The 24344-nt window shown below is 38.6% G+C and overlaps 1 protein-coding gene and 1 long non-coding RNA gene across 8 annotated transcripts in view; one reads left to right on the top strand and one right to left on the bottom strand.

The window, feature by feature from the left end:
- The window catches only part of MAP3K4 (mitogen-activated protein kinase kinase kinase 4), a 110096-nt gene extending 88497 nt beyond the window's left edge, over positions 1-21599 (bottom strand). For 2 of the 7 annotated variants that reach the window (XM_087969228.1, XM_087969309.1), the window contains exon 1: positions 21306-21504. Coding sequence is in view for 1 of the 7 variants with exons in the window: in XM_087969202.1 (XP_087825328.1) it covers positions 10368-10375 (8 nt within the window). In the remaining 6 variants the exon portion in view is untranslated. Of the gene's footprint in view, positions 1-10367; positions 10472-11368; positions 11446-12306; positions 12324-21143 lie in introns of those variants that run through there. The other 5 variants (XM_087969202.1, XM_087969270.1, XM_087969295.1 and 2 more) reach the window with 5 other exon arrangements.
- LOC148132883 (uncharacterized) lies at positions 73-22699 on the top strand. Its single transcript, XR_015750263.1, has 4 exons — positions 73-321; positions 3018-3060; positions 14941-15123; positions 21059-22699. It is a non-coding gene; the product is annotated as an uncharacterized LOC148132883 (long non-coding RNA).
- The last annotated feature ends 1645 nt before the right edge of the window (positions 22700-24344 follow it).

Below are 24344 nucleotides of genomic sequence, written 5' to 3' on the forward strand. Positions count from 1 at the left end.
GCTCCTCGGAGCAACAAGTGGAACGGGACGCCACCCGGAAGGAAGAGGAAGGGAATGTCCCGTGCACGAGTGGAGACGAGGCGGCGCGCGTCTGGGAGGACCGGACCTCTCTTCTCCGCTCGGAATTTCTTCCTTTTGCAAATCCCGGATTGCAGCCCCGCCGTGGCTGCTGCAGCCGCGTGGTGCGGAGGGCTGGGCTCGTTTTCGGGAGAAGGCTTTCCTTATCTCAGGGATAAGGAGCGCCAGGTAAAGCTAAAAGGTAGAATAAGGGATATAGGAGACGGGGATATTACTTATTCATTTATTGGAGGAGAGAATCAGGTAAGCGTCATATCCTTGCAAATCAACGCTTTTGCCTCATGTGCTCGGAGGCGGCGTCACTGACCTCAGCAAGGCTTATTCATTGATACCGCTGGGTAGTTAGTTACTTGCTTGGACGCAGTGGTTTTTTTTTTTTTTTAGTGTAAGCACGAAAAACGCCACTCAATATTACGTAAAATAATCTATGTCTTTCTCCCGTTCGACTATGGGGTCTAAAGTACCATCAAACATCCCATGTTTTATGTTTAAAAAATAAATGCACATTTAAGGCTTTTTTTATACTGTACGTAACATACTGAACAAACAGCCTCTAGTTACCGCTTAGTGTGCATGTTCATGAAAAATTATCCTGTTACTACAGGAGTTATTGCACTTTCCCAACCTGATGTCCTTCAAATGTATTTTAACTGTAATCCAATCTTGGTCGGGAATTTGAAAATCATAGTATTGCAGACCCTAAATTTACCAGACTGAGAAAAAAAATAAAGTGCATATAGAGTCCATCAGGGATTAAAAAGCTATGCACAATATAACACAAATTATTGGCCTCAAGATGTACACTAATGAAATCATACAATCCTTAGAATTGAGCATACAATCAAGTTTTTTATCCTTCTTTCAAAAAGCCTTTTTCTGTAAACAGTGAAATAGATGGAAGTGGGGTGTATACATGAATAACACTTTGATATAACGGTGAAACAAATAGATTTTTGTTTTTAAGCAAAGGCCCCTTAGTAAATGTTACCGATGCATTTAAAAAAAGACTTTTTATCCCACCTCTATTATTTTTATATTTAAGTCAAGGTAGGGAAAGGCTGTGTCCATTTTATTCCACAACTGCAATCTTATGAGGTAGGCTGGACAAAGTACAGTATGATTGGCCAAAAGTCACCCAATTAGTGCCTGAAACAGGTTAAACTAGAACCTGAGCCTCTACTTCTAATCCAATGCCAAAACACTACACTAAATTGGCTCTCTAATATGATTCAGTCAAATGCCTTTTTACATTTCATCTTACCTTTAAGGATATTGCCTTGTACTCTCCTACAAGTTTGGGCTTTTAAAAAGATCTTACTGTACCTATGGCATGTTTCTATCAGTTTAGATTGAAATTTGGTTCAATGTGAAATCCATTAAATAGTAAGATCATAGATGATCTTTCAAATGATAAAAAGTGTCTCTTTTTATAGGCAGTAGAACAAGGTAATTCACAAATCTTTTGTAAAAGAAGCATGACTGCCTCTTTATTTACATCAATGTGATTGTGATTATATTTTATTACTTTTATTTTACATTACAAATATCAAGCTAATGGAAGCTTTCAGTCTTTCATCCTTATTGCAGAGCAATGATTGAATGTTCATATAAATAAAAATAAATGCAAACAAAAATATATGTGGATGTACACTTTCTGTCTAAGTTTATACAAATCTACTATAATCAGACTCAAAAATATTATTTGCAAGAAAGAGTGGAGAAAATAAGAGCAACTTTAGCCAGCATCCCTGCAAAATTCATGTTAGTTATACTGAATTACATACGTCATTAACCTATACAGCATACAAAGATATAGTTTGTTTTAATCATAATTTGTTGAACAAGACAATAACTTGGTTCATAACTACTAAGCCATTAACCAAACCACAATAAATGGGATCATGCAACATGCTTAACTATCATGCAACATGCTTAGCTATTACAAGCCACATTATGGCTTACTAAATCCCGTTGATATAAGACAGCTTCCCATTTTCCTGAAGGGTAGCTGCAGACATTTCAAAAGACAGGGAAAGAAGCTCCTATTGTAAAACTCATTATAATTATTATTTTTGTATAAACCATTCTGAATACCCTGCCATGTTAATGGCTCATTGAAGGAATTATTAGATCAGAAGCTGTTTCCAGTTGATGCTAAAAATCAAAGGATTAAGATTTATTATCATTCCCAGAAGGGACCCCATAGCTGCTCAATCTTGGAGAGGAAATGCCAAATACCCATAGGTGAGTTACTCTAAAATACAGGAAGTTCAGCTGAGGACAAGATGTCATTAAAGCACATTGAAAGTGAAAGGTGGATACAGAGTTGTAAAACTAAAAAGAATAAAGACCAAAGTTATTCTTTGCTAGTAAAACCATTGATCAGAAGTTTTATCCAGGGATTATCTGTTGGTATGCCCGTTTTCTGCCAAGGTTCAAACACTATATTAGCCACCAACATTTCATGCCTTTCCAATGCGTCATTATGAAACAGTTGTGTAGTGAGCTTCAATGTACTTCTCTGTGCCAGCAGTTAATTATAAAATAAAGTGTAATGTTATTATAGGTCAACACATAGTTATTTTGGAAAAATCTATGCCATGTGTTATTCTGGCAGTTTGGTATCTAAAAACAAATTGGCAAACAATTACTGCTGTACGCAAACATTAAAGCAATGCTGACATTTTAAAAGCCATCAAACTTTCTTAGAAAGAACTATAGGGTTAGACAAATGACCAATATGGGCGTGTGTATTGAATTTAGGGAAAATAAATGGTACATGGATTCCAACTAAGCAAACCATGATTTATTATCAATATTCTAGTCACTATATCAATTTACAGATTATTTCAATGATTTTTTTCAGAATAATATCCTATCTTTCCATCATAAGCTCAAGGTAGTATAAGTACTCTTCCTCCTTTTAATTTTCTCCACAGCCATAACCCTGGAAGCAAAGTGACTGACCCAAAATCACTTGAGGTAGGATTTCACAGGAAGCTGTACTGAAACAATGCAAAACAGCAAAAAGGGGTGGAGTAGAAAGATCACACATTACTTGCAAAAGTATAAAAATTTGTCAGAAAAAGTAAAAGGGTGATTGTGGGGAATCCCCAAAAGACCAACAGTAGTGATTAAACCTGATGAATCAACATAACATGCCAATTGTGTATTGGGAAAACAGAAAAGAGATAAGGGACATGCTCTTTAATTTGCATACAGACTGATTGCACTTTTATTTCTAAAATTCTCACCTTTTTTAATGTTAAGTTTAAGAGTATATGTTCCTATATTTGAATTTGGTGTAGTAGTTAAGGCATCAGATTAAAATCTGGGAGATCGTGAGTTCTAGTTTCGCCTTAGGCACTAAGCCAGCTAAGTGATTGGGCCAAACTTTCTCAGTCTTAGGACGGAGGCAATAGTAAATCACTTCTGAAAAATCTCCCCAAGAAAACTGCACTTCTCTAGAAAATCTCTGAGAATTGGACACAATTGAATACAGGCAGTCCTTGACTCTGGCCAGAGCCAGAGCCATCAAACTTACAGTCCTCGACTGAAAACAGTTCACAGTTACAGTTACAACGGCACTGTAAAAAGTGACTTATGACCCATTTTTCACACTTATGATCACTGCAGCATCCCCATGGTCACATGATCAAAATTCAAATGCTTGGCAACTGACTCTCATTTATGACCGTTGTAGTGTCCTTGGGTCTGGTGATCACCTTTTGCAACCTTCTGACAAGCAGTCAACGGGGAAGCTAGTTTCACTTAACAATGATATTAGTTACTTAACAACTGAAATGATTCACTTAACTGTGGCAAGAAAGGTCGTAAAATAGGGCAATGTTTATTTAACAAATGTTTCACTTAGCAAGAGAAATTTTGGGCTTAATTGTGGCCGTAAGTCAAGGACTACCTGTAGAAGAAAAAAAAAAAAATCCTGCCTTTGGTCTCATCCATTCTGCCACCATTTTGAAACCGTTTCAAGCCAACCCCTTCAAAAACAGATGGCCATCACGGTTAACTGCAACGCAGTCGAAGCACCCTATATATCTGCTCAGAGTACAGTATTAAAATAGCAGAAGAGAAAAACAATGCAACAATGACTTAACCACTGGGGGCAGTAAAACAGTGTTTCCCAGCAGTAGAAAACAGGTCCATCCTTAAACTGTGAAGAAGTGAGTTTCCTTGTCCTCCATGAGTTTCTTTCATCTTGGAACTGCACCTCAACTGGAACCAAAGTGGCTTGCCTGCCAAGGAGAGACTATATTGGGAAACCTCATAGGAGAATGGACTGATAAGGAATACCACAAATTATCACATGCAGGCTTGTCAGGGTACCCTTTGTTTTTTCAATTATCTCAATACACATAGGTAGCACTAACAACCCTCTCTCAATAAAGGGGAGGGATATGACACCCCAATCACCTGTTTACAACACAGTCCTTTCTGCAGTTCCAAGAAGATTCCACACTCATTTGCACTATTCAGGTGACCCTGAGGACGCAGATAAACCTCCAAGTTTTCCAGGTGGCTGCAAGGAATACAAATCCTTCCATCGTCCACCATTCAGCCAAAAACTGAAGAAGCTTCCTGGATGAGAAGTGAAATGTCTTCAAAGAAAAAACCAAAGTCCAGTTACCTTTTGAAAAGCACCTTAAGGACAAACCATGAGCTGGATAACTGAGAATCTTGATTGCTTATTGTACCCTATGACTATCATTAAGTGTCGTACCTTATGATTCTTGACTCCTGATGAATGTATCATTTCTTTTATGTATACTGAGAGTATTTACACCAAGACAAATTCCTTGTGTGTCCAATCACACTTGGGCCAATAAAGTATTCTATTCTATCTCCACAGACAATAGTGATTGATGTGTTGTTTTGTTGCGAGGTCCCAGCTCTTTCTTCATTTTTTGAAATGTATTATTTTAACTTTTTAGTGGAACAGTAAGATCCAATGAATGTTTTAAAAGAGTTCAATTGGCACTATTCATTAAAAAAAAGGCAAGCAAGCACAAGGACCGACTATGCTCAGTGTCACACAACGTTCTCTGACCAGATAGCAACAGTTCACATTGGTTTTGGTGGCAGGTCCTGCGTGTCTGTATGTAATCAGCAGAGACAGCTAATGAGTTGCCCTCAGGGTACTATTTACCTTTGACTCTTCTAAAGTTCAGTCAGCATGGCAACTAGGTTAAGAAGTATGGAAATTGCAGTCCAGGAATATCTGGAATACCATCAACTGCCACCTCAATGTATTTATTTATTATTAAATAGATACCCCACTTTTCTGTTTTTCCAAACCCACCAAGCATTTTACAACGATAAAACAAAATGCAGACTACAGAACATGACATAAAACCTAATACAATTAAAATAAATTAACCTATCATTAAAATCATTTAACAATATATGATGCCTTAGTCACTTCCCATTTGGCCTTCAGCAATGGACTCTATGTGGGAATGCCCTAAAAAAAAACATTCAGAAGCTTCTTCAGCTGGTCCAGAATGCAGTGGCATACGTACCATTGGGCAAGGTTTACCCATGCAGCACCACCATCCAGCTGCCCTGTCTTCCAGAAGCCTTTCAGGTACAATTCGACGTGCTTGTTTATTACCCACATGGCACACGGCCAGGTTACCTCATCTTCTCAATATAGGTAGTCCTCGACTTAAAGGCTACAATTGAGCCTAATATTTCTGTTCAGGAAGTGTGACAGTTCAGTGAATTGTTTACTAACTTTACTAAGTGAATCACTGCAGTTGTTAAGTTAGTAACACGGTTGTTAAGTGAATCTGGCTTCCTCATGAGACTTTGCTTGTCAGATCGCAAAAGGTGATCACATGACCTTAGGACACTGCAACCGTCATAAAATATGAACCAGTTGCTAAGAATCTGAATTTTAGTCATGTGACCAAAATGCTGCAACGGTCGTAAGTGTGAAAACCAGTCATAAGTCACTTTTTTCCTCGCCATTGTAACTTCGAACGGTCACTACATGAATGGTTATAAGTCAAGTACTAAATACTTTTGTCCACCCTACCAGATCCAGCAAGATAGATATTCTGCAGGTCCGTTCTATGAAACAATATCATATACATGTAATCCTAGATTTAGGACCAGTCAAAATTACGACTTACCTGAAAAAGCAGACCTATGACCCGGATCCAAAGTTCCAACAGCCACACCCCCTACCACAGTCACATGACCGCACTTCAGACATTCAGCAACATGGCTGAATTTATGGCTGTCTGCAGTGTCCCCCAGTCACCTGACTGTGTTTTACACCGGTCTCATTGAAAACCAGCACTTACTTCTGGTTTCCTGCAAAACTGCACTATAGCAAATGGTTCAAGCGAACTATTTGCTTAATGGCCACCGCAAAGTCATAAAATGGTTTTACAATTGTTACAACTCAGTGAGTCATGCCTGGTTTTATTACTTTTTGCCATGGTAGTTAAGCAAATCACTGCAGTTGTTATATGAATTGCATGGTCATTAAGCAAATCCAGCTTCTCCCATTGATTTTGCTTGTTGGAAGCCTGCTGGGAAGGTGGCAAATAGAGATCATGTGATCTAGGACTCTGCATCCATTGTAAATAAATACTGGTTGCCAAGTTCCCAAATTCTGATCATATGACTGGGGGTTATAACAGTCATAAATGCAAGAATTGGTCATAAGTCACTTTTTTCAATGCTGTTGTAACACTTACAAACAAATGGTTGTAAGTCAAGGACAACCTGTATTATTATTTTTAATTGTCCTTTCTATAATGTGGTCTTTCCTTGTATACTACCGTATTTATTAATCAACTGCAGCTATTTGTTTAAGCTGAATATACATACATACATACATACATACATTTTCTAAATAATTATAAATTAATAAATATATCTATCTTCAATTAGGCATTTCTACTGCAACACATTCTTTCCTGAAAGCTACTGTTGCCATACTTGCAAAATATTAACCCTGAGCCTACATTAGGCACCAAGAAAAACCTTTGACAGAAAGGATATTTTTGTCTTAGCACCTTCATCTTACTCTCTACGTATCAAATCTGGGTGCTATTAAGTCACTGCTATTCTGGGAGACTTTAAAGCATGGTACCATAAGGTCAGAGAATTCTTGAGCTTCATTCTCTCTTGCTTCTGCCCGCTAAAGAATGTGTCTGTACTTCCTGTCTTGAAAAGCTATTATAAATTACAGTACATCTTGCTTCTTATATAATAGCCATTTCAAATTTTTATTGGCAGATAAAGTCATGTAAACATTATGCTATAAATACCAAAGATCTTATTCCAAAGCATTCCTGACAAGACCTTTAAGTGTTTAGGATTGAATATATATATGAAAGAAGCGTGAATGAGTTGAGAGAAAGGGGAAGAAAATAATGGATGGATCAATGGATGGAGATAGGTAGGAAGGTAGATAGATAAACAGACAGACAAATCTTGAAGAGATCCACAAAAATGTGACCATTTAAAAGAACAAAATATGGCAAGGGGGAAATAAAGACAGTAAAATATGGAAAGATTTTAGTGTAAACTAAATGTAAACAGAATTCCTTTTCTGTTATCTCGTTCCTTTAATTTATTTTGCTCACTTTCTATGCTTTTTTTGCATATTGTCACTTATTCCGGGAGAATGAGTGAGGTAGTATGTACAACAAATACATCTACATCCCTGAGGGTAACATGCATAGCAGAAGGGCAAGAGTTCAAGGTAGTTTGAGATGCCAAGTCATTTGTTCCATAGATGACTGTTGTATTCATAAAGCATATTAAATGTGTCACATATGTTTAGCAGTACAGATAGCTCTTGACTTAATATTCGTTTAGTGATCATTTGAAGTTACAATGGCACTGAAAAGGTAACTTGTGACTGTTTTTCCACACGTATAATTATCGCAACATCTCCATGGTCAAGTGATCAAAATTTGGTTGCTTGGCAATTGGCATGTATTTATGATGGTTGCAGTGTCCTGGGGTCATGTGATCACCTTTTGCAAACTTCCGACAATCCAGGTCAACGGGGAAGGTAGATTCATTTAACAACTGCAGTAATTCACTTAACAACTGTGGCGAGAAAGATTGTAAAATGGGACAAGACTCATCTAACAACTGTTTTGCTTAGCAACAGAAAACTCAATTGTAAGTCACAGACTACCTGTAATTGGTCCTAGTGTCAACTAAAAAGATACTCCTTTGGTCTTTTTAGCTGCCAGGAAAAGGGAGTGGGGGAAAACAAGGCATTCTTGAAATGCCTAGATAATCACCCCGGTAGCCCAAAGTTTTCAGAGCATAAGAAGGTTATTGGAGAGCATGATGGATGACTCTTGGGGATGGATATGTCCCATTGGAGAAGTCACATCCAGGGTCAAGGGGGAAATGTATGATGTAATCTAGTATCGACTGCACCCAGCCACGTGCCAACATGGCAACCTCTAATAAATCAATTTGATTTTCTCTGAGATGCAGCTTTGGATTTGAATGAGGGTGGATTTGTTGGAGCCCTGAAACCTAGATCATCTATAAGCTTTGTTACTGAACAAACATTTGAATCCAAATACCACACCCCCAGTTCACACTGGCTTCAGCACAGGAGGACATATCCAGAAAGGATGAAGCTCCATCCACCGTGACTAATTCATTTAACAAGAGTTACTTATCAAGCATTTGCCATGTATGAATTGCTGAAAGTGGCTAAGGTATCTCTATATTAAAAGGACCTGCATGTTCATCTATAACAGTACAGTTTGCTTTTATTTTTGTATTCACACAGTAGTTTGGTGTCTGTTTGCTGACCTGTGCCCTTCCTCAAACTTTGACATACTGATTTGATAACCACTGTGAGCTTATTAAGGTCAAAATCAGCATAAGGGAGTAACAGGAAGGAGCGTTTTCAAAAGATGACTGTCCAAATTTACTGAACAGATACTTTAACTTTTCTGTTTAGCATGCTCCACTTTCCACTCCAAGGCATGGATAAAGTTGGAAAGACTATATGTGGAAGTTTAGGAATTCAGATCCCTTGACAAATTCTGAGAAAGAATAAATATGCAATAGATGTCTTGGGGAAAAAACATAGAGACTACCAAAATATTTTGTCTTTGATTTGTATGTTATAAATCATGATAAGCAGACTGTGCAGTACAGTTATACAATTATTCAGCACCACAGCACTATGTCTTAAATCACAGATTAATTCCACTGTCAGTTCAAGGCATTAGTGGATGTTGGTAGTCAGCAACCCGTGCTAAAATCTGTGATAGGGAGAGTTTGTCTACTTTCTTAATTGCACAGAGCTGTTTCACAGCACTGAAGATGATTAAAAAGGAAGAAGTTTTCAGTGAGAGCAAAAAGATAGAGCAAACCCTCCTGCCTTGAACAGATTTTCTATTAATAATTGAGAACGGAAACAACTCCTGGGGCAGAAAAGTTTCCTGCCATTGGCACAAAATCGCTATGAGAAAATTGCCTAAATTCAAAAGGTCATCCAAAAAGATTTAGTGCTATGAAGATACAAATCTTCATTTTGCATCAATTGAAGTTCAAAAGAAGCTCCCACCCAGAATATCAGTTTTTTTCCCAAAGCATCTTTACAGAGAATGTATTTAAGTCGTTTAAGCAGTTACCAAGGCAACCTCTGTTTTACCAGGAAAATAGTCAACACAGTAACTGAATTTATGCAAAAGTAATGGGAAATTAATGTACTGTAATGGTTATGCAAGTGCAAAGCTAGACACTGGCACATTTCCACTCTGTAAACCTTTTATTTAGGGAGAAGTGCAAACTGAAGCCACAACAAACTGAAAATTCATTTCCAGATTGGCTATAAATCCCAAAAGAAGCTGTAGTAAATTGAATTAAATCAAAGTTTGGTTTTTTAATCTCCCCATGGATCCTAGTAAACTAACATAGGATGTCCACCAAATGTCTAGACTCAGATATGAGAGAAACAGAGTAATAGGAGTACTGTGGAATCACAGAAAGTAGGACGGAACCTCTGTGTAAGATCCACTAGAGCAGGGGTGGGGATGGCCCTTTTTGTGGACTTGGCTGGCTCAGGAATTCTGGGAGTTGAAGTCCACAAGTCATAAAAGGACCATCGTTCTCCACCTCTGCACTACAGCATCTTTATTAATTTATTTGCAATGAATACACCATCTCATTCTAACTGGACTCTAGGTGGCTTGCAATATATTTAAAATAAGACTTAAACAATATAAAACTATAATAGATTGTTTGAAAACCTCCAGTGAAGGAGAACTCACCACTTCATGTGTCAGTGTCCAACTGGTTAACAGCGTGTAGAGGCAGAAAGTTCCTCCCGATATCTAGCCTGACACTCCTTCCTTGTGGTCTCTGGTTCAGCTCTCTAGGGCAATAGAGAATAAATCCATTGCCTCATCTGTGTGGTAATCCTTCAGGTATTTGAAGACTACTATCATATCGCCCCCTTAGTCCTTTCTATAAGTTAAACATCCTCAGATTCTTTCACTATTTCTCCTAAGATGACTGTCCTTTTCTGAACTTGTTCTAATTTATCACGGTTCTTTTTAAATTGTGGTGCCCAGAATTGGGTGAAATATTTCAAATAGGATCTGATAAGGGCTGAATGAAACTGAGCAATTGAATTGAACAATTTCTTCTCTGATCTGGACATTATGGTTCTATTCATATATTCTGCAATAGTATTTGTCTTCCTGACAGCTGCTTTACACCATTGGCTCATGTTTAATTTGTGGTCAACAAGGTCTTTTCATTTCAGCACACTGTTCCATCCTGTTTGGATCTTTCTGAATCTTCCCTCTAGCCCTTATTTTCTCATTTTATTAACAAAGAATTTTGTGATAGACTGTCAAAGGCTTTACTGAGATCTAGGTGCATTGTGTCCATGGATTTCATGCTCTACTAAATTACTGTACTTAAAGAGGTGAAGTTAGTCTGGCAAGATTTGTTTATGAGAAACCCAGACTGTCTTCTGTTAATTGCAGCATGCCTACACAAGAGCTCACAAATGCATTTTAATAATCTGTTTGAGGATCTTGCCCAGTATAGATATTAAACTGTGGTTCTATATTTTCCTTTCTTGAAGATGGGGACAACATTTGCTCTTTCCCAACCTTCTGGGACCTTATCAGTCTTAACACATTCTCAACAATTCCTGACAGCAATTCTATAATCATGTCTGCTAGTTCATTCAGTATTCTGGGTTGAAATCTCTCTGGCCCGGAGACCCAAGTTAGCTTAAATTAGCAAAAATCTCTCTTACCCTCTTCTTGTTTAGCTTAAGCTCAATATCCTCCTTCCTTTCCTCAAGGACACAACAGTGAACTAGGCACCATTTCCCTATTGAGAAAAGACAGATACACACTAAGAGTAAAGAAGTTCTGTCTTCTCACCATTAACCATTACCAAATTTACTAAAAGAAGATAGTAAAAAAATTTCTTGCCTTTTCTGACGAGAGAGGACAAGAATTTGCTGGACCTGTAAGTCTTGTCAAGAGTTACATTTTCACCAGACGCCAGGATAATTGAAATGTCTCATTCTACTGTACCTAAGCATGCCTCTCTCACCTTTTATTACCAGCATCCTTACATCATTGAAGATCAAATCTAGGCAATCATTTCCAAAGGAAGTTAAGCAAGATTGGAGCTAAAATGGAGCTTTGTGGATCTCAGTCATAAAAGCCAGTGAACAGAAGACACTAATTTCTTTCATCTGAGGACTGACTTCATAAAACTACTGTTCTTCCTATACCTCAGGCCATCAAAGCTGATTTCCAAAAATACAATCACTATAATGAAGAAGCCAATTCAGAAAAGCTGAAGTTCTTAAAACAAAGCTTCAAACTTTCCAACAGAGATTCTGGAATGATAAGTAGCATGAGTAAACTAGCTTAAATCACTCATTATCCCTCAAAAACAAATAAAACTAATTTCAGAATCTAAAATATAAACTCATCTTATTTTAATTTCTTCCTTAAAAAAAAAAAGAATATATTTTAACAGTTTTGTAAATCAACATTTAGTGGAAAGGCAAATAATATCAGTAATTAGCTACCTGTATATAAATGAGCAATAAAATTAAATCAGTTGAGAGAATGGTAAGTGACAGAAACTCCCATTTAAAAGTAGCTTGCTAATTATTCTGGAAAATCTCACCAAACTCTTGAGGAGTCTCCATGTACATTCATCACTGATACTCACTTGGGTTCAACAACCATTTTAAAGAGAACCAGTGTTATCCTTCTAGCAGTGAGAAAAAGATTGCTGACAAACCTGTCTATAATAGGCATTAGATATGATTGGTTGCAAAGTTCTGTGCCAAAGTTACATAACTGTATCATGGCTGCATGAGGTCATGCAACTATTTATCATTCAACTCCCTAATTAGGGATTTTAAGCTAGAGTCAGTCTAAGTTTAGCTGCTCTAACCTTTGGATCAACCTCTTTATGAAAAACTGTTCAGCTCTGAACAACAGAACAGAAATTATATATTTTTTCCAAATTCCTTAAAATCTTTATAAATTGAAAAAATTATACAAAGTCAAAAATTTCATATTTTATTTAGGGCATAAGCATTCTAACTTTTTTTCCAGGAAATGTAGACTTCAAGGAACCCAATTCCACCCAAAGGCCGAAGCCTTGGTCACAATTTTGCTATTGAAATACCACTGAGTTCACTTGGACTTAAGTGATTTGGTCAGCAGCAGAAAAATGGAGGTGCCACCACATCCAGAGTCTTATTGGGTTTGTGCTGCTGAAATAGAAGGAAGAGGGGAATTTATTCTATCTTTGGTTCCATGTAGAATTTTCCCCAACTCGCAACTAGTTAAGCAGATGTTTGGGGACTACTAGAAGATATCTTGAACCTGCCCTCTTTATTGATCTTCCAACCTTAGAGACACAAGCTATCAAAGCTTCCATGTGGATTGAGATAGGATTTAAACTTGGGTCTTCTTGCTTTGCAGACCAGCTTCTCTTCACCTCTGTTCAACTCTATCCCAGGATGCTAATATGATTGTATCTTTCTTGTCCAACTTTAGAAGCAGTAGAACTTATCATAATAGTACATTTTTTTGAATGAGTTTTAAAAGCTGATAGAAATGTGTTTATAAATAAGAGAAATCTGAAGCAGTAGAAGAAGCTTCCACCAGGGATCCAGACCTTTCCTGGCTGATGGGAATATTTGATATTTAGGGATCAAGTTGTGGTTTGGGTGAACCCAGCCATTTTGTGCTCTGTTAACCAAAATTCATGGTGTAACATAATGTGCAATTACAGTCAGTCACAGTCACAGTTTATTCAACAAACCGCAGTTAAGCAAACCTTGTCTTTATGCAATCCCTACTTCTCTCTTTTCTAAAAGAAATTATGTGGGAAAACATAATCACAGACAAAAATCTATAATATTACATAAAATTTCATAGAAGTTCTCTTCCCTGTCCAAAATATAAACCAAACAAAAAGAATCTGGTACCTGATGCGCTGACAGGCTCTGTATGCGAGGAATACAGGCAAGAAGAACATATGCATCTATCTACTTAGACCAAAATGAATTATTGCTTTAGGAACCTCAAGCAAACAATCCAAGACCCTCAACAATGGTGACATTTGGGGAGACACACCTACTCTTCACTTTTTCTTCAAACAGTTGACAGTTAATGCAAAAAGCTTCTGTCAGTCAGAGAAAACAAATTATGGATTAAAAAAGACAGTTTGTCTGAACAACTCCAATTCAGCTTCCCATGTTCTTACCTCCAAACATGTTGAGATGAATCACTGATCTGGGTATGCCTCCTGACTAGAAGAAGGCAAGTCTAGAGTAATGACTCATGCTAACACCAAAGAGGCAACCTACATAAGAAAAGAACAGCTCATGCAGTTGTATTGCCATAACATTAACAACTGGTGTATCCTCTTCCCTCCCTGACAGATTTCCCATATTTCTAGCTTAGCCTGCACCTATTTGGTATTTTCCAGTTGTTTTGAGACTGTAACAGATAGTCGTGCTGGTTGGGAGTTCTTGGTGTTACAATATCAATATACCTGAAGAATATCAGGCAGAGAAGGTTGTCAAAACTATTCTTCAATCATTGGCATCCCACAGGGAAACAATAGTGGAAAAAGTATTGTTATGCATCAATGTATACAAGTAGTTCTTGACTTACAATTCATTTAGTGACCATTCAAAGTTACAACGGTACTAAAAAAAGTGACATGATCATTTTCACACCTACAGCCATTGCAATATCGTCATCGGCACATGATCAAAATTCAGACCCTTGGCAACTGGCTCATATTTATGACGGTTGCAGTGTCCCGGGGTCATGTGGTTGCCTTTTGCGAACTTCTGGCAAACCAAAGTCAATGGGGAAGCCAGCTTCACTTAACAATCATGTCATTAAGTTAACAATTGCAGTGATTCACTTAACAACTGTGGCAAGAAAGGTCGTAAAATGGGGCAAAGCTCACTTCACAACTTTTTTCACTCAGCAACAGAAATTTTGAGCTCAATTGTGATCATAAGTTGAGGACTGCCTGCACAAATAATGGCAAGTAGAAGCAAATTCAAGTGATTGATGTGTTATTGCTTAAGCCACCCGAAAATAACTACCCTGTATATTTTAAACATTTTTCTCCTTTCTAAAATGTAAACATCAAAAGAACTGTAACGATACAATATAATGGCTTAAAGGAAACAAATTGTCTAAACTTCATATTGTTTCGTGAATAGCTTTACCATATTGTGGTGTTGCTTGGATATTATTTTTGTTAAGTTTCAGAGCATTACTTTTCAGTTCAATTCCTAGGTTTAGACCTCTCTTTTTCTTTTCTCAGGAAATCCACACTGACTAGTGCTGGGGATGTTACCTATCTGGGTAATGAAATGTCTGAAAGGAAACAACCAAACTCAGAGACCACCACGGACTCTACAGCTCCTGTCACCAATACCCTACCTGACCACTGATAGAGAACATTAATATGAGATGGATGGGAGGTGGGAGTCAAGGGGAACCTGAGGTAAATTGTCTAATGTTATATAAGACAGCTTCATGTGTTCCTGACCTGGAGTGGGTACGTAGCAAAAGCACTTAGACTTCTATACCGCTTCACAGTGCTTTACAGTCCTCTGTAAGCAGTTAACAGAATCAGCATATTGTCCCCAACAATCTGAGTCCTCATTTTATCAACCCTGAGCCAGTAAGAATCAAATTGCCAAACTGCAGGCAGTCAGCAGAAGTAGCCTGCAATACTGCATTCTAACCACTGTACCACATAAGAAGTGGAACAGGACTCGGGAACAACTGTCCACCGTTTATTTATTTAAGAACATTTATACTCTCAGTGACTCTAGGTAGCTTACAAAAGTAATTTAAAGAGCATTTCTTTCAAGGGCCACTGACATGATGACTCACAAATGCTAGCTCCATAATAGGTAGGTACTGTACCTCTGCTGGGTCTAAGTCAACAAGATCTTCCATTGTATGATTGAAGACTAATGCTGAATGAAATCCTACGCTACAGGCCTATCTATCTCATTAAAAATTTCTCACTTAACATGGAATGGAAAGGGAGCTTGAACTCTACATACCAAGTGCAGCATTTGTAGTATATTGCATGCTAGATGCCAAATGTGTTATTAATACAATTCCCAAATCCCATGAATATAAACAAGCATGTCTGTGTTTCCAAACCTCAGTTCTCAAGGTTCATATTGTAATCATGTTAATGCTGAAAACTTAAACATAAATATGATCTGAAGTGAGGAAAAAGATTATATTCAATATTTTTGTGCAAAATTAGGCAACAAGAACCCACATACCAAGATAAAAAAATGGATTCAAGTGAACTCAGCCTCAGAAGGATCCCATTTTGAAAATCAATATGCTGAAACTTCAGAAATCACAGAATACAATAGTTGGAAATAAGGAAAGAAATTGGGCAGAAGCAAACACAAGTTTGATTTTATCAGCACTTTGGTACTATCACAAAAACACAAAGCAGAAAGTTTAATATCACCAAACACAGGCAAGAAGCTGTTCCTCACTACCAACTTCATATTCAGGGAACGGGGCTGTAAAAAGCAATCAGGATTTTTAATTAGGTTGCTACAAAATGACACCCAAATTGAAGAAGAAACTTGTTTTTCCCTGCAATTAATCTACAAATCCTGTAGAAGTACTGATAAAATTAGACTGTATAGAAACAGCATGTGTATATATTAATATTTCATTTATGCTTTGTTTGTTAGGATATTCTACTAGACATATTTGTGTTAAGATGTGGAATTTTAGGTTGCTTGTATCTGTGAGCCTTTGCTCAATTACTGAGTCTAAGGGTCTAAGGGAGTCTAAGCATAAACTAACTCAGCTTTTATAAAAATGGAAAAGAACTAAACAACACGGAGGAAAAAAACAGTTCCAAATGTAAGGAGAATTAGAAAGGGGAAGGAGTTACAGAAGGCACAGTGTTGTAGACAAAAACAGGATGAAAGCTAAAAAACCAAACACTAGCTGTTTCATAACAGGCGTGAGCTTGTACAATAAGCTTAATTATAGACACAAATCCTTTATCTTGTTCTGTTCTTGTATTTAACAGAGTATACATCCACAAAGAGATTAAATGAGGCTGCAATTTGGAAATCTGCAAGAATAAAAAGGTGACTTCTTTGTGGTTTATCCCACTTTGAGAAGTATCCAATAATCTTCAAAAGGGTCAATACTGAATTGTTTAAGCAATAATTATGATGCTTGAAAACAGGCAGAGAGAGAGAGGAGGATATATATAAATATATATTTAAAAAAACTTTTCGAAAACATTACATCTGGATTACTGCAAGCGAAAGGAAGTCAGTCTTGTGGTCTTAAAACCCAATTTCACTGGTTTCCCTTTATATTTTTCCACCTTCTACACAGAACCCAGGGTTCTTTTCACTCAGCAGAATAAAATGTCAGCTATTTGGGGAAAGAATGGGAAATAGCTTTAAGTTCATGTGATGAAGGACATCTAATTTGCAACGAATGGAACATTTTCCATAGTGCAGCTGAGAAACCAACATGAATGTCACCAGGAATTTAGCTCGGTTCAAGAAAGCCTTTATTCATTTACATCCTGATAACATACTGTACTTGCTTCGGAGCAAGTATGTGGAGGATTGCACTTTTACATGTCCAATGATTACTCCATATTTATTTCATGGGACAGAAGTATAAGCTTACATATAGATTTTTACCTTTCTTTTAATCTTTATGTTCTGGGTAGGGTTTTTTTTTTTGGGGGGGTTACATTCAATACTACTTCACCCTGCCAAGAAAAAGTGAGTATAGTCAAGGCTATGGTTTTCCCAGTTGCAACATATGGTTGTGAAAGTTGGACCATAAGGAAGGCTGAGCGCCAAAGAATTGAGGCCTTTGAACTACAGTGCTGGAGAAGACTCCTGCGAGTCCCTTGGACTGCAAGATGATCTAACCAGTCAGTCCTAGAGGAGATCAACCCTGACTGCTCTTTAGAAAGCCAGATCCTGAAGATGAAACTCAAATACTTCGGCCACCTAATGAGAAGGAAGGACTCACTAGAGAAGAGCCTAATGCTGGGAAAGCTTGAGGGCAATAGAAGAAGGTGACGACAGAGGATGAGGTGGCTGGATGAAGTCACTGAAGCAGTCAGTGTGAGCTTAAATGGACTCCGGGGGATGGTAGAGGAGAGGGAGGCCTGGAGGCAGGGGTGGGATTCTACAGGTTCGCACCTATTCGCTGGAACCGGTTGTTAACATTCTAAGCAGTTCGGAGAACCGGTTGTTAGAAGAAATTACTGGCCTAATCCTGTAAGGAAGGCAGGACGGAAACATTCTGGTGTTGCTTACATAAAGTGCCTCTCCGCTAACCCTTATTACATTCTTGGCAGGACTAGACTTCCTATCTCTGGAACTTCCCTGGAGTTTTTTTTTCCTCTTTGCTGGTACTTTGCTTGTGTGGAGTGACCATTCACAGTTACAATGGCACTGAAAAAAGTGACTTATGACCATTTTTGACACTTACGACTGTTGCAGAATCCCCACAGTAATGAGAGGTCAGGCGAGGAGATGCATGCCTCTATGTGAATGATGTTGAGTTGACCACGCCCAGCCAGTCACATGACCACCAAGCCATGCCCAACTGAGCCACGGCCACAGAACTAGTTGTTAAAAAATTTGAATCCCACCCCTGCCTGGAGGCACACTGTCCATGGGTCAGACACGACTTCGCAACTAAAAACTACTACTACTTCATTGCCATACCTAATCTTTCTCACATGCTATGTAATACAAGGTATATTAATTTACTCAGCGATCTCAGCCCCCTAAGTTACTATAGCAAATTGTCAGAAACTCAACCGATCAAGCTTTCTCTTACCGAATTGGCTTGGGCACTACTACTACCAAACTTAGGAAAAACAAATTTTGTGTTATCTTCAGCGTAACAAGCTATTCAAACTGTCTATTTCTTCTAGTTAATTTATCTAACACTTTATAAACTTTTCCTCAGAGGATGAGAACTCGGTCATCAGGAATTTAATACATTTATTTGCTAACTATGGTTTGTTGAAGAAGCCATCACACTAAATTATGTTAATGTATGAGTTGACTTAGAACATTGTGCAGATCCAGCGATCTAGTCTGTAATTGGGCTACTCTAGAAAATTATTCAACAACTCTTACATAAAGTTCATGCATACCTGAGTTATGGTAAATGACAGCTTTCTGCAGAAACATCTCCCAACCCACCTGAAGGGAATATTGCTCCATTTAATGTGGTGTTCCAGGATATGTATTAACCACAAATTTTCAGCAAATTTGGATACGTTATTACAAAAGGGCAAGCATAGTTCCTGAATGCATGAATATAGTTCCTCTATGGTTTCTGCAGTAGTTGGTTTCATGCTGAACTGTTTTGTGGACTGTTGATTTGGGCTCAGCATGATTTGTGAACCACTGTTTATCATGGAACAGTATATATAAACTGGACTTTTTCATCAAACCATAGTTAAAGCAAACCACAGTTTAGGATGATCTTTGAATCCAGCACATATACACAGATCTTGTCCAATTAGGGTAAACCATATGATGCTGGAGTAACAATCATGGACAGTAGGCTTTTGAGTATGCCAGGAGATCAATCTTCAAGACCTCCCACCAGCTGCAGATGACTTTTGGACCCTTTTCTGAGAACTCTTTGAGTGTTATACAAGATCCTATTAGCCGCAGCAAATGATCACAGCCATCCATAGCAAATTACCTTTGCAATGTAAAGACAGAGCATAACAAGAATGACAAATGGATTAGAAGACAATTCAAAATGTGCATCTTCTAGAAACTCAGTAATTGGATGGTTACAAATGTGATAAATATAATTAAATGCAGCAAGCCTAGGGATGAAACACATAATGGTCCAAACTCATCAGTCATGCAGTCTTAACAATTTCCTAGAACTTCTTCCAAGTGCCAAACAGAAGATTTAATACCAAATACACAGCCCAACCTTCCTTTGTTCTCAAAGTAATCTAGGCACCAAGCAATCTAATCTGGACATGTAAATTATGTATAGGTAATTTAACTTTGCTGATAACATCTGTATTCTAGAACTGATAACTAGTAACATCATCTCCTTAACCAACTCTATGTTTAGAAGAAGATATAAATTCTGCTACATCTAAAATATTGGTGCACAGTAAGGTTTCAATCCTATGGCTATTCCCATTTACCAAGAAACAGGTTTTACTGAAAAAAAGTGGAACTTTATTGAAAAAAGTATTGATAGGATTCCTGCATATACTTACAAACTAAACTCAGTTTAATTATCTTTATGGGGGGAAAAACCAGGGTCACGCTCTACACTTACAATATTGTTTATGCATGTTATATTTACGCAAAAGGAAGTCAACCTTGATTTTAAGATGCTCCCCAGCCAAAGGATAATAGCACTAATTCCTCCAGCAAATCTAAGACAATTTATCTTTAAAGCACAAGTATAAATAAACCTCAGGAACTCCCAGAAAAAAAGGCACCTAGGTTTGGGCTAAATTCACAGCATACTTACTAAAAATGGTTCATAATTAGGCTATGGAAGGGTTTTAATTCAGCAACATATTTGACATGCAAATGCTTCTGGATTCAAATACCAGCATATATCCAAGCTATGGCAAGAAAAGTGTGCCACCCAAAACAATTCAGATTTTTCAATCAGGCAGAGAAAAATAGATACAAGACAATTTGTATACTGTCAAATATATACAGTATGAGCAGCTTTACAAATAGCATATTTCTGGAAAATCAAATTGAAGTTGTTTCTATGCCATTTTTCTGTATTTAAGGACCGATACATTAATTACCTATTAAAACAAAGGTGACCTATGCAGAAACTATTCTGTTGCCAAGGGCCATCATAAGGACACACTGATGGGTCATGGCACAAAGTGACAAGTACATGATGGCAAGGATATGCCAGAAAAAGCTTTTACTTAGCAATTGGATTGAGGGATATTCCCTTTCACCTGTGAACTCTTCCCTATTACCTAATGCAACAATGTTCCCCCCCCTCAAAAAAAAAAAAAGAAAGAAAGAAAAGAAAGGAAGACAGTAATGCCAAGAAAGGTGGCATGGCTGAAATGCCTGTTGATGGACAGAGCAACAAGCCGGCTTCCTTGGAAGTAGATACAAGGGAAAAGAAATGAATTGAGGACTTGCAGTTTTGATGATTAGACAAGAAATAAATAGAGAAAAAAAGAGGGTTTGTTTTTGTAACCATAGAGTTAGAGGTAATTTTGTATTTGTAAACTATACTTTTTGTAAAGGAAATCCAAAGTGACTTTTAATTTATCTTTTTGCGACTTTTCCCTTTTTCATTTTTACTTTGCATTCGTTCTTGTTCATTTTTTAACTTCTGTTTCAAACTCTATTCTCTCTCTCCCTCTCTCAAAGGAATGTGCCACTGGACGCAATGAAGTGTCTCCACGCATACAGGATTGCTGCCTACATTTCGAGCAGCCAGATCGCCTTTACCTACCTTCCTCGAAAATTGCAAATCCGGGAGGCTCCGACGCGTTTATGACTGCAGCCCGAGTCTTTACAGGACGGCGAGGATCCCCGGAGTATTAAAACTTTTGTTGCGGGCCGCTCCTTCCCAAGAAACCAACACAGAGGGATGACGAAAGTAAATAGGCCTTACTTGCATCCACTAAATCATCCGGTTTTCCACCGAGGATCAGAAGAGCTGCTAGAAACCTGCTGCCTCGCTGGCTTTACACCCATAATAATCTTCCCGTTCGGGAAAGGCCGGAGAACAATGGAGAAAAGTTGCCCGCGATGTTCCCACGCGGCCTCGGTCGGAAGGCAGCGGCTCCTCCGGCTCAGCCGAGGGGTTGCGCAATTGTGCAACCTCCTACCTCGCGTCTTTCAGGGCGGGGGAGAAGCCGCGGCCAATTTGGGGCTCTTTCCTTTTCCTTCCGCTTCTTGTTTTGGCGGAAAGGAGGCGATCTAGCAACCCGGGTTGCCAGCGTGAGGGGGCGTTGGAGTAGGCGCGGCCCCGAGGGAGAGGCTTCTCCAAATCGTACCATCTCCTCGGATGGGGCGATTTTGGGAAAAAGAGGCCAACGGGCGCTTAGAGAAGGCTGCCCTCTTTGGAGCGCTCTTCAAAGCGTAGCCCTGTTGCCCACCCCCCCCAAAAGTGAGGTGGGATCTAAGTACAGGTAGTCCTCGATTTACAACAGTTCATTTAGTGACCGTTCAAAATTACACCGTACTGAAAAGAGTGACTTGTGACCGTTTTTCACACTTATGACCATTGCAACATCCCAGTGGTCACGTGATTTACATTCAGATGCTTGACAATGAGCTCCTATTTATGACGGTTGCAGTGCTCCGGAGTCATTTTGTGACGTTCTGACAAGCAAAGCCAATGGAGAAGCTTGATTCACTTAATTACTTGTTACTAATTTAACGACGGCAGGGATTCCCTTAACAAGCGCGACAAGAAAAGCCGCAAAAGGGGACAAATTAACTGAACAATTTTTTCATTGAACAACATAAATTTTGGGCCAGGCCCAATTGTGGTGTAGGTTGAGGACTACCTGTACCTGAGATTTACCTGTGTTTCTTCTCTAATGGAAGTTAGTGTAGTAATCAAGTAAAATATCTAATACTTTCCTAGACAGTTTGTAAACAGGGGTAAGTTTCTACTGGTTCTGTCTACCTCTGTAGAACCGGAAGCTCTGAAGAGCAGCAGACATAGAACTGGCTCTATGTCTGCTGATGTTTTTGCCCATCTGCCCACCCGGGCTCTTACCTGACCTTTATTTCCTGATTTTTTCAACTTCAGCTGCCAAACGAGGCACAGCTACAGTTAAAAAAGCAGGAAAAGGGGGCTTTTTGAAAGGCTGCGTCTCTGCACGCAGCATGCTGATGACGATTTACAAGCGCGCGCCAAAGGCAAGTGCAAGGAAGCACATCGTAAATCACTGAACCTTGTAAATGACCGAACTGGTAGTTAACCCTGTCGGATCCCACCCCTGTTTGTAAACCATATTTTTGGTGCAGGAGGTCCACAATAAATGACTTTTTGCCAAAACCTCGGATTGTACAACCAACGGTAACACATGTTACAACTTGCTATTTGGGGCTCCTGTGCCGAAAATTGCGCGCACATTCTCGCACGTGTGCGCACATGCCAGTACCCAGCAGGCAATGCACGTGCCCCCCCCCATGCCCCCTTACCTGCACTGTGCATGTGTGCACCTCCCAGCTGATTTTCAGCTCGTTTGAGGCCTTTTTCGCCCACCTAGAGGCTTGAGGGAAGCCTCTGCAGTATTTGAAGGCCGAAAAATAGGTCCAACAAAACGGGCCTGTTTTTCGGCCTCCAAAGGCTGCAGAGGCTTCCCTCAAGCCCCTGGGAGGCTGAAAAAGGCCTCAAATGAGTCAAAAATCAGCTAGGAGGCACATACATGCACAGTGCAGGTAAGTTTGGCTAGGGCTCGTGTGCGCGCACAAATGGCTTTGCGTGCCACCTGTGGCATGCGTGCCATAGGTTCGCCCTCACAGCTATAGGTGGTCCTAGACTTACAATAGTTCATCTAGTTACGGTTAAAAGTTACAACAGCACTGAAAAAAGTGTCTCATGGCTGTTTTTCACACTTATGACCATTGCCGCATCCCCATGGTCATGTGATTTACATTTGGATGCTTGACAACTGGTTCCTATTTATGATGGTTGCAGTGTCCTGGGGTCATGTGATCACTTTTTGTGACCACCTGACTAGCAAAGTTAATGGGAAAGCCAGATTCACTTAACAGTTTTACTAAATTTATAAAATGTAACTTCCACATTTTCTTTTCTTTTTTCCCTTAGCACATTTCACAGCAAGCCAATCTCATCTTGGCACATAACTGCAGTGATTCATTTAACAAATATAGCAAGAAAAATAAAATGGGGCAAAACTCAACAAATTTTCCATTGAGCAACATAAATTTTGGGCTCAATTGTGATCATAGGTCGAGGACTGCCTGTAGTCTTGAATTGCAATTGAATTGAATTGAACTGCAGTTACCATAATCTCCTTAGACATTGGGCATACTTGCTAGGATTGTGGAATGTGTGCCAAGATGGGGCTGGTTTGATGTGAAATGTACCAAGATTGATTAAAAGGTGGGGGGAGGTAAAAACGTGGGACCTACATTTTATAAATGATTAAATAAATGCTTGTGTTTAATGCCCCAAAGATATTAGGAGTAAAGATAACTTATGAATAGATACTGATGTTATGCAGGTTAGTCACTAGCTGAGTTTAATGATCTCTGAGTAGTGTTGAGTTATGATCTCATTTCTACAAGCAGCTAAGCTAATATGTGGTTTTGGGTAAGTCTATTGCATGAATCAGGCTTTAAGGATTATAAATCATCATTCATTACTTATCAGTCACTGATATTGGCAACATTATCTAGCCTGAAGGGGGAAGGGAGCCATAGAAATAATGGCTGAGGATGTCATAACTTCAATAGAATGGTCTGTAGACTTATTTTGTTTTATAATTCATTGCAAGAACCAATACTAAAGCACAGGTCAGGTACTTTCCATTAACCCACATTTTTATTTTTATTTTTTATTTGTCGATTGCTTACAAGATAATAGGTATAAGTCAAAACATAGTTATGAACACATGGATACATATAAGAAAAATAAAAAAATATATAAAAGAAACAATAGGACAGGGAC

Source organism: Notechis scutatus, chromosome 1, assembly GCF_049901735.1.
Source record: "Notechis scutatus isolate UNSWTSFEM ecotype Mainland chromosome 1, rNotScu1.2, whole genome shotgun sequence".
Taxonomy (NCBI): domain Eukaryota; kingdom Metazoa; phylum Chordata; class Lepidosauria; order Squamata; family Elapidae; genus Notechis; species Notechis scutatus.